Source organism: Mus pahari, chromosome 21 (assembly GCF_900095145.1).
Source record: "Mus pahari chromosome 21, PAHARI_EIJ_v1.1, whole genome shotgun sequence".
NCBI lineage: Eukaryota > Metazoa > Chordata > Mammalia > Rodentia > Muridae > Mus > Mus pahari.
In genome coordinates this window covers 32,006,451-32,017,679 of record NC_034610.1, presented here as the reverse complement: position 1 = coordinate 32,017,679, position 11,229 = coordinate 32,006,451, and the positions used below count along the sequence as shown (strand labels likewise).

Genomic DNA, 11,229 nt, shown 5'->3' with positions numbered 1-11,229 from the left:
GTACACTGTAGCTGTCTTCAGACACTCCAGGAGAGGGCGTCAGATCTTGTTACAGATGGTTGTGAGCCACCATGTGGTTGCTGGGATTTGAACTCCGGACCTTCGGAAGAGCAGTGCTCTTACCCACTGAGCCATCTCACCAGCCCGCCCTTAGCATTCTTAAAGGTTCTCAGTAAAAGGACCCACTTGGAAAGGGTACTGGCCCAAGGAAGCCTGCAACTGTGCATTGGAATATAATAAAATGGAAATGAAGTCTAATAATTGGTTCATCTTGAATTCTTTAGTCATAACAGTTGTTGGTTGGCTCTTGCCCATCAACCCTGGGGTTCCTCTTCTTAACTGTGTTTTTTGTTTATCTCAAGAGTTTGTTCAATTCTCTTCTTGCTTGTGGGGAAGAAAACAGGATAATTGATGTTCCTCTGCCAGTACTCACAGGGTGGTTGCTGACTTGGGTTGGTGAATGCTGGGAGCCTCTGGTGTCTGTTTCACTTTTCACTCTGCCTTCTTTTCTGTCATTCAGCCTTTGAGGCCCTTCGGGGCTGAGAATCTGAAGAATTCATTCAGGCAGTACCAACCGGAGGAGTATGGCACACATGAAAATTGCCAAAAGGTTAGGCAGTGGCAGAACAAAGGCTATCTGAATTGTGAACAGGCTCGAGGTGCCCACACATTTGGCCATGTCTTCCAAAATGTATTGCTTGGCTTTTATTTTTCTTTTTTTTCTCCCCTATCACTATTGATTTAAGCATTCTCATTCTTTTACAAGGATTATGTAGTGATGGGGAGAGCTCAGGTGGTAGTGCCGCATGAACCCACAGCCTTGAGGCATGGCACACCACATTCTGATCTTGGCTCCAGTGAACAGTTAGGAGATGGGCAGCAGGCCTGAAGAAAGCAGGTTAGGAAGTTAAAGATGGGTGTTAGATAGCATCTGACGGGTCTGTATCAGATACCCTGGACAAAATAAAAGCGGGAGGCATCATGGCCTCGGATTGGCTCATTCACTGTTCTGATCTATTCTTTGCACAGACCTCTGTGATGGTACGTTTACTGATGGCACTCTAGTTTTTTCAGTCACATAAAATGATGACAGTATAAAAGAGCACTTGAAGCAGCCTTTATACCCAACAGTTTTTCCTAAGCCATTTTGTAAATTGTTTTTATATTAAAATTAGATTTTTGTTTTGTTCATACACAGGGTCTGTGTAATCCTGGTTAACCTGGATCTGCCTGCCTCTGCCTCCCAAGTGCTGGGGTTTACTTCACCATCTGGTTAAAATTGCATTAAACAGGACTGTACCATGCTTGCGATCTCAATGTCCCAATGTCCCAAGGGGCTCTCTGACTTCAGCCTATTTCTGAGACACCTGCTGTGGGTCTAACTATTTCTGTCATCTTTGGTTTCCTGCTTAGCCAAGGACTCTAACAGCATGTAGCCCCAGAAGTCACTGTGCCTTTATCCCTTTTCTGCACAGCACTAGACCCACCTAGGGTAAGAGCTAGGAGAATGAAGCCATAGGCAAGAAGCTTGAAGCCAGCTGAGCCAGTTTCATGAGGCCGCTTGTGAAGGAACCACTGTGCTTCCCCCTTGGTGGAGAACTAGAGCAGTTCTTTGTGAGAAATCTTCATTGAGGTTTTAACAAACAATCCGAAAGTGTACAAAACTTGGGGTCCAAAAGCGTATGGGCAGTTGTGCTAGGAAATGGTTAACACCTAACTGGAAATGGGACCTAGACATGAAGAGGTAAGGAGTGACAAGTTACAGCCACCTGTAGTCTCAGCAGCTCAGGCTCAAGGCTTAGATTGAGTGTCCCTGGGGTGACTCTGAAGGGATACATGAAGGGAAAGACTCCATCTGTGAGATGCTTACATGAGCAGTCCAGTCAGGGCCTCCAACAGACAGACTTGTTTGGATTGAGGGAAAATACAGGAAGAGAGCAAAGTCAGCAAGTGGTGTGACAGAAGAGCAAGGGGGACAGACAACTTCTCGGTCATTACAAGGAATAAGAGGGGGAAAGTTCCTACCAAAGAGACTATATCTCAGAAGTAAATGACAATCAAAATGGCTTATGAAAGGTGGGGTACCTGCTGTCACCTTGTCCTGAGAACCAAGTTGACAAGTGAGTTAAGCTTCTGGGTAGGCCTTAGGGAACAGCTGTGTGTGATGCAGCATGTTTAAGAGGTAAAGTATGGGTACTGTGTCCTTTATTTTTATTTTTTTAAGATTTTATTATTATATCTAAGTACACCGTAGCTGTCTTCAGATGCACCAGAAGACGGCAACAGATCTCATTATAGGTGGTTGTGAGCCACCATGTGGTTGCTGGGATTTGAACTCAGAAACTCTGGAAGAGCAGACAGTACTCTTAACCTCTGAGCCACCTCTCCAGCCCCAGTGTGCCCTAAGTCACTGATAAGAGGACTCTTAGCGGCCTTGCCCAGGCTGGCGATAGGGAGCACTAGGCAGGGCCTGACCTTCTTCAGCAGACTTCATGTGGCTTGAGGTGACTCGCTTTCCTACAACCCTCAGTGTCCATTTGTGAAAACAGAGTTGGCATGATTAAATCCAAATACTAGAGTTTGGGTGCATTTAGTAGTCTATAATTTAAAAGAAAGGATGTTTTTAAAGGCTTAAGAATAAAATAGTTTATTAAAGGACTGGTACATACAAGGCATCTTTTCTCAAGTACTTCAAAACAGTAGCAGTACTAGATTGTAGTTAGCTTCTGTGTATATAAAAGATGTGCAGAAAGAAACATGCCTTATCAGTTTCTATTTACTGGGTATGGCTATAGGTGACCTCTATGAAAATGAGCCGCACAGCATCACAGAGTGTAGGTAAGTTCACTCAACATTCATCTCTCAGACTGCTACTGTAACATTTACACCAGTGATGAGCTCTAAATAGTAAGAGGCTGGAGTTAGAGTCTCAGGAGAGAAAAGCAAACATCTGTTTTCCTAGAACTACCCTTTGATGAATGCATTTCTATAGGTTATACTCCCGCACCCAAATCAAACCCCTCGTTAAAGGAACCACCTACTTTATATTGAGTCTAAACTAATGAGACTACAGTGTTTTTCAGTGTTTTGTAACGTTTGCCACTTAGGGTAAAGAAACTAGGAACATCATGACTATAAACAGGCACCACACTGCAGTCCCCGCAGAGTAACCTCTAGCGTATACAAGCTGGCACTAAGTGGTGATGGGAAGGTCTGCCTTTACTGTCTACAAACTTAAAGATGTTAAACTGGGTGTTAGTTTCCTGCAAAGGGGAATTTGTGCAAAAGTGCTTTCTGCTCTGGAAATACACCCTGACATTAGCTGATTGTACATTATAACATTTTAATAACATAAAGAACAGTGAGGGCTAGGGTATAGATCAGTGGTAGAGCACTTGTCTAGCCCAACCAGGCTCTTGGGTCCCACCTCCAACCCTGCAAGACACACGAAGGGAAGCATCCGGGCTCATTCCATTGAAAAGCCTGTGATACCTGGACATGGCAACATGTTTACAAACACCCAGACATCACCGTTTGGACTGATAACTCGCACGTTTTTCATCAGAAAGGCTCATGTTGAAAACCAGTGCACATGTAAAGCAGCCACACCGCTCCATTCCATGGAGCAGCATTGAACAGATTGTCCTCACGTATCCCATGGCTGGGATTCTATTTGCTTTTGCCTGCCAGGTCCCTCTCCTCTGCTGCCAGCTTGCTCTCATTTCATAACCACCTACAGCTGCCCCTGGCCAAAAGGGATTCTTCTAAGGTCAGTCAGATGTGGCAGTTACCACCATGGCCTGAAGTCAGAAGCATAGGGTGGGGCCGGGTGGAGAACCCATATTCCTCCCCTGTGGGTCATCACTGATCTATGCAGAATGCTTATAACATCCAGACAGACCTGCCATTGGTAACATCTTACTGAGGGTAGAGTCACTTAAGATCCCTTTTCAGAGGCATTTGGCAAAGGAAAAGAAAGTGGAGAACTCAGTGGAGAGAAGAGAGCCAGAAGACAAGAAAGCTGCTAGGGGCCTCACAAATAAAAGGCAGGACTTCCATCTGTCACCTAGGGACATGCTGATTTTCTGTCTCAGCAAATAAGCTTCAGTCTTATGAATTCCTCTCTACCTTTGAAGACATCGTACATCCCAGGGAAATGATTTCATGATAAGTCAAGGTTTGTGTTTGCACTGTCTTCTAGCACAGTTTAAAACAAAACGTCTTAATGATAGAACCCAAAGAACAGATTTTGAGTGATACCCACCCTTGCCCAGAGCTGCTTAAATAACTGTTACAGATACATCCCATTGATGAGGTAGTCAGATTCCTCGGATGTAATGGGACGGGCTTTCTTAAGTTTCTGCTTCACCAGTCGGAGTCGGCATGTCACCATGAGGAGCAACAAAACAGTGATGGCCAGACCTAATGCCAGAGGTAGCACCGCACCTATGCAAGGTTTAAAAAAAAAAAAAAAAAAAAGTGACAGTAAGTGGTTGGCAACAGTGGTGGCTACTGGCTACTATGTGACACTTAGCATGCATTAATTTAACCCATCTGAATAGCTCCAGTTGATGCTGTTGCTTTCTGACAAAGGCACAGGGAGGTTAATTCCCCTGCATAGGTCTAGTCTTAAACCAAATTCTTTACCAGGTTCTTACAATTTTTTTTTTCTTTACAAAATTGGCATCAGGAGTAGAGACGCAGCAGTGATATCATCCTTATCTCCAACTATACTAGAGACTGTGACCATGAGAAATGTTTTCATTATAGCCATACATGGCAGTTATAGCCAGACATGATCATTTTCTCCTTAGCTGTAGTCTAACTCCTGGTTTCTGGTTCTGGTAGAGCTTAAGATGCTCACTGCCAGAGCATCAGGGACGGCTTAATAGTTAAGAGCACTTATCTCTCTTCCAGAGGACCCGGCTTCAATTCCCAGCATGCACTTGGCAGCTCACAACCATCTGTAACTCTAGTTCCAGGGAATCTGACGCCTTCTTTTGGCCTCCATAGGCACCAGGCACTTGTGTGGTACCCCATATACCTAAAATTAAATTTTAACTTTTTTTTTTTAATCTAGGGATCCTACTATTCCCCCAGTAGACCATTTATTGAAAATGAACCTTAAATATAATGGTATACTTGGTCAGCCCTAAAACCAGATGCACATAGGCAACACTAAACAGACTAAGCAGACTGTATTTATGCAAGGTAAGATGTGTGTGTGTGTGTGTGTGTGTGTAACAATAATAAAAAGAGGCCATGAATTTTCCAGGGGTAGGAGAAGCATGTGAGAAAGGGGAGGTAGGGACTGATATTATTATATTTTAATTAAAACTAAAACTGTAAAAATCTGCTGGTGTAACTTTGGTTTCCCATGGGGCTGGTCCTAGGTGGCAGACCAGAATAGCCTGTAGTCTTGTAGAGTCTGGAAGGGACATGGTAGATCTGTCTCCAGTCAGGCTCAGCAGCAGCTTCTATTCTTAGTCCCCTCCACACTTGAGTAGGGCCAGGTTGTGATGACATGGTGACACTATTTTTAGTTGCACCTTCTTGCAACTGGGCAAACTAGAGAAGCCAACATATCCGTGTGTAGTTGGTTTATGAAACATTTCATTTTGCTTATTTATTCTGTGCTCATTGATAGATAGCTTTCCATGTGTCAGACACTGGCCTAAGTGCTACTAATCAAAGATAAACATTTTTTACTTGTTGTTGTTTTATTTGTTGCTCACAAAAATACTCAGCCCCAAGGTCACACTAAGGGTCAGCTTTATAGCTGAAGTAACTCAGTGCTCACAAGCACATGAGCTAGTACTAATGTTGTACCCATTTCACACACAGTGAAAACTGAGGCATCTAGTGCCAGGTCACCTGTGGTCAGGTCCCTACAGTGATGATTTCCCTGACAGGAATGTGAGAACATATCTGAGTAACATAAATCTGAGTAGATCGGCATTTATTAGAAAGACTACAGTGAAATACTGTTACAACGACAGAGTCTGTGTCTGCCTGTAGGTAAGACTTTGCTAGAGTGATTTGAGTCTTATGTGGGAGCTCAGTTTCGGGGAGGGAGCAAGATAAGTTCGCTACATGTGTTTGTTCTTTTTTTTTTTTTTTTTTTTTTTTTTTTTTTTTTTGAGACAGGGTTTCTCTGTATAGCCCTGGCTGTCCTGGAACTCACTTTTTAGACCAGGCTGGCCTTGAACTCAGAAATTCGCCTGTCTCTGCCTCCCAAGTGCTGGGATTAAAGGTGTGCGCCACCACTGCCCGGCATGTGTTTGTTCTTGAATATATATATATACTTTGGAGCATTGTCTGATTAACCTGCCTATAGGACTGTAGTTCTCAACTTTCTAATGTTGCAACCTTTTAATACAGGTCTGGGTATCTGCATGTAGGCGGACCTGCCTGTGGTCTCACATATTTCTGATGGCCTTAAGTGACTCATTCATTCAACCCCAAAAGGGTTGTGACCCACAGGCTGAGAAACCACTGTTGTAGAGGAGTCCAGCAATGTCCCCTGAGGCTCCTCCATTATCTGGTCTAGGTATCTAGGGGCTGTCAGCACAGAGGCCGTGGCTGCTGCCGTGAACATGAGGTCAATAGATAGAAAGGAAGACCCAGAAGACCCAACAGGAGCAGGCTCCATGGACAGGAGTCAGGACAGAGACAGAAAGACACTTCATGGAGAGTGGTTCAGGAGTATAGGATGCTCCACAGGGCATAAAGGCTCCCAGGGTGGAGCCTGGGGAGTCCGCTGGATTAGCAAATGGAAATTTATTTACAGGAGACTGGGCTATTGAATGTTTTATGCACTGAAAGAGACCAGAATGCTTGCAGCCACAGAGGTTATGCACCCGTGGAGAGAGGGAGACTAAGAGATGACTACAAAATACAGCTGAGGAGATGGCTACATCAAGGAGAGGCGGCCATGGATGGGAATGCCTTTTTCCCGTAGGAAAGGAAGGGAGGGTGGGGCAGACAGACCAGTCTGAGGGTAGGTAGCTGAGGAGTTCCCACCAGACAGCCTTCACTTTAGGCACTTAAAACTGGTCCCAGATATAGCTGGCCTCATCTTGACATGACCTGGAGCTGATTTCACATGAAAGGGCTTTCCAAACTCCAGGTTAATATCAGAACACCTAGGACAGTCCTGTGTCTGGAGCATAAGGCAGGATATGGAAGTTACTTTAGTGTCCAGGGGTACCAAGTTTTAAGGTAAGAAAACCTGCAGCCAATGCACAGCTTAGAAGCTGGTTCTAGAACCACCTTCCATCCCACAGCCCTGTAGTCTGGAAACACCCAGAACCCACTTCCCCTCCTTGCATCCCAGTGCCCTGGGGGTTTACAGCCACTGCTGGCTCCTAGTGCCATCCTGATGAGAGACATTTTCAAAGGATTAAGAGGCCTACAAGTGTTAGGACCAAGACAAAGAAAGAGACTTTGTTCTCTTCCTGATAGGAGCTCAGACACGCTTAACCTATTCAGCTTGGAATCCAACAGCCCCAGTTCTGCCTGTCCACGGATGGTCTCTTAGCTTCGGAGTCTGGGTTGATCAAAGATGAAAACCAGTGTTTAGGCTAAAGGTGGGGGGCAAATTTTGGGTGGACACCTCAATCTCAATCCTAATCCTGTGGCTTAGGCCCACCAAGCATGACAACACGGATGTGAAATTCATAAAAATTTCTATTTCTTAAATCAGGTATGAGGTTGCTAATGCCTGTTTAGGTCTCCTTCCCTTCCTTCTCCCTCCCTCGTCCTTCTCTTTCCCTCCCTCCCCTCATCTATTTCTTATCAGAATACTGAAACATATTCTTTTCCTTTTAAATGGAGTTGTGTGTCTGTGCAGTTGTGTGTGTGAGTGCACCCATTTGTGTGGTGTGGTGTGTGTGTGCATGTGTGTGGTGTGGTGTGTGTGTGGGGATATGGTATGTGTGTGTGGTGTGTGTGTCTGTGTGTGTGTCTGTTTGTGTGTGGTATGGTATGACGTGTGTGTGGTGTGATATGTGTGTGTGTGTGGTATGGTATGGTGTGTGTGTGGTGTGATATGTGTGTGTGTGTGGTATGGTATGGTGTGTGTGTGCGTGTGTGTGGTGTGGTGTGTGTGGGGGTATGGTATGTGTGTGGTGTGTGTGTTTATGTGTGGTATGGTATGATGTGTGTGTGGTGTGATGTGTGTGTGTGGTATGGTATGTGTGTATTTGTATGTGTTTGTGTGTGGTATGGTATGGTGTGTGTGTGGTGTGATTGTGTGTGTGTGTGTGTGTGAACGTGCATGTGATTATTCTCCATCTTACTTTTTGAGACAGGGTCTCTCAGTGAACCTACAGCTCACCTAGCTACACCGGCTGGCTAGTGAGTCCTGGGATCCTCCTCTATCTACCTCAAAGACTCATGCTCACACTGTAAACACTTGACACACTGTGCCATCCCCCATTGCTACAGTTGTCCTCATAGCCCTGGGAACTCACTGTGTAGCCCAGGCTAGCCTTGACTTTGTGGCAATCATCGTGTTTCAGCATCCTGAGTGCTGCAGTTACAGTCACCTCGTCCGGCTTCTTTGCTTTTTTTGCTTAGATCTATGTATCGTATATGTGTGGGTACATGTGTTTGCAGGTGCATGTGCACATGTGTGCAGAGCAGAGGTCGACACTGAGTGTCTTTTATTACCTCACTTCATCTTATCTTTTGAGACAAGGTCTCTCATTAAACTCAAAGCTCATCTATTGGCTAAAGTGGCTGCCCAGTGAACTCCAGGGACCCACCTATCTCCAGCTCCCTAGGGCCAGGGCTACATACCCGTGTGACCGTACCCAGCTCTTCCTTGCTCGCCCAGAACATATGTAGGTCCATGTTCTTACGCGGCAGGGGCTTTGCTGACTGAGCCATATTCCCAGCCCCTTCTTTTTTTTTTTTTTTTTTTTTTTTTTTTTTTTGGTTTTTCGAGACAGGGTTTCTCTGTATAGCCCTGGCTGTCCTGGAACTCACTCTGTAGACNAAATCCACCTGCCTCTGCCTCCCGAGTGCTAGGATTAAAGGCGTGCGCCACCACTGCCCAGCTGCCCCTTCTTTTTTTGAAGCAGGATTTTGCTGTACAGTCCATGCTGGTCATACACTTACGAGCCTCCCTCCTACCTGTCTCCCAAGGCCACGATCCTAAGGGCTACAGGGATGTCCCTCCCTGCCTCATTTATTCCTTGCTGCTTAATCCTTAGTTGACATAGTTTCTTCAGGACTTTCAGTTTGGGTAATCTGAAATTATTTCCCCCCCAACTCCTTCTAAAATACAGTGATAGAGTTGTTAGTAACAAGCTAAAGTGAAGTCTCTCTTATTGATAGTTATGCTTAAATGTGAATTAAAATGTCTTAGTAAACTCTAACTCTGTATCCTAAAAAAACAAAACAAAAAAAACCTAAGATGATAAAATATCTAGTCTGCTTGTGTGAGTGGGAATGATATGTCAAAGCATGTAAATGAGCAAAGTGAGCCGCAGTGAATGAGACCTGAGCCTCCATAGACACGTGGCCATGGCGCCACTGTGGACTGGTGACAGGGAGTCATCCTCTAACACTGTGAGCCCGGGCCCGTTCAGTAGCCAGCAGGCTGCAGGGGGCGCAGACCGGTGCCTGACCGCTGTACTGGTGCTCGGACATCAGTGGTTGATAACTTGTAGTTTGGTGTTGCCCAGCTATGAAAAGATGAGCGATGGTGTACGGATACCAAAGGATTCTCTCGGGGAAAGGCAGCTTTGCCCGTGTGTCAATGGATAACTTAGGAAATCCGTTTTGTTCTGCTAGATTTGGCATATAGGATTAAAGCCTCTCTATGGGACTGACCTCACAGGTGTCGGCGTTCTGCCTCCTCTGGTGCTCTCCACATCCCTGTCATGTCTGACATTAAGAGCGCACTCCCCTCCCTCACACACAGTACAATCGTCCCAGCCATCACTAGATCTAAGCCATGCAGTACATGCTAAACTCTGTGCTGTGTTCACTTTCCATAGCGACCCTGTGAGGCAGGAATAGTCACTACTGCCACCTTCCCCCTAAAGTCCCTGGGGTACAGAGAGAAGAACCTGGATGTGGTGGTCGAGTTGAGTGGCAGAGCCAGAATTTCAGCTGTGGTGTCTGATCAGTCCTGGAACTTGCTCTGTAGACCAGGCTGGCCTTGAACTCAGAGACCACCTGCCTCTGCCTCCTGAGGGTTGAGATTAAACATGTTTGCATCATGCCTGGCTGAGCCTGCCTTCTTAACCTGGATGTCACAAGTATGACTTTTCCCATAGAGTGACCCCTGGAAGTGTATGGGAAAGATAAAGTGAGAGGGGAAGCCAGTAGGCCAGGGTCATGGGCACCGCAATGCACTGTGACCTTGACGGTAAGAAGTCAGTTCTGGTCCGGGGACTACTGCTTCAACATGAATTCTCAGGTGTAAGAGAATATCTTATGTATTGTATGGATAAATCACCTGTCAATTAAAAAAAAATGTATGGCCTATAAGAAAGAATAGAATAGAAAGTGGGACATTCAAAAGGTAGAAAGAATTCTGGGACAGAGCCAGGAGTGGGAGGAGACAGACACATGGCACCAGACAGAGGTAACCAGCCACGTGGCTGAATGTGTAAGTTAGTATGGATAGGTTCTTGTAAACTAGTAGTAAGTCAGGGAACAAGCCTAGCTGTATGGCCTAGGTCTCTGTAAATGTGTTTTGAGACTGAGTCATTACTCTGGGAACTTGGGACCGGGAGGAAAAAGGCTTACAGCACCCATGGCGCCACCTGACATCCAGCCGGGACTCAGGTGGGCAGTGCTGTGCACCTCACTGCTCCCTAGTGTGTTTCCAAGGTATTCACTGACCTGCTCCCGGGGCTGGGTGCTCCCCCAGACGCTGACCTGCTCCCAGGGCCAGGTGCTCCCCCAGACGCTGACCTGCTCCCGGGGCCGGGCGCTCCCCTAGACGGTGACCTGCTCCCAGGGCCGGGTGCTCCCCTAAGACGCTGACCTGCTCCCGGGGCCGGGTGCTCCCCTAAGAAGCTGACCTGCTCCCGGGGCCGGGTGCTCCCCTAGACGCTGACCTGCTCCCGGGGCCGGGTGCTCCCCTAAGACGCTGACCTGCTCCCGGGGCCGGGCGCTCCCCTAGGACGCTGACCTGCTCCCAGGGCCGGGTGCTCCCCTAAGACGCTGACCTGCTCCCGGGCCGGGTGCTCCCCTAGACGCTGACCTGCT

At 46.5% G+C, this 11,229-nt stretch overlaps 1 protein-coding gene across 2 annotated transcripts in view; it reads right to left on the bottom strand.

Moving 5' to 3' along the window:
* Positions 1-2,620: 2,620 nt before the first annotated feature.
* Positions 2,621-11,229, bottom strand: part of Lrp11 (LDL receptor related protein 11) — a 26,241-nt gene continuing 17,632 nt past the window's right edge. The window contains exon 7 of one of the 2 annotated variants that reach the window (XM_021221393.1): positions 2,621-4,446. In XM_021221393.1, the coding sequence (XP_021077052.1) occupies positions 4,292-4,446 (155 nt within the window). In that variant the 3' untranslated portion in view covers positions 2,621-4,291. The remainder of the gene's footprint in view (positions 4,447-11,229) is intronic. The other variant, XM_021221395.2, reaches the window with a different exon arrangement.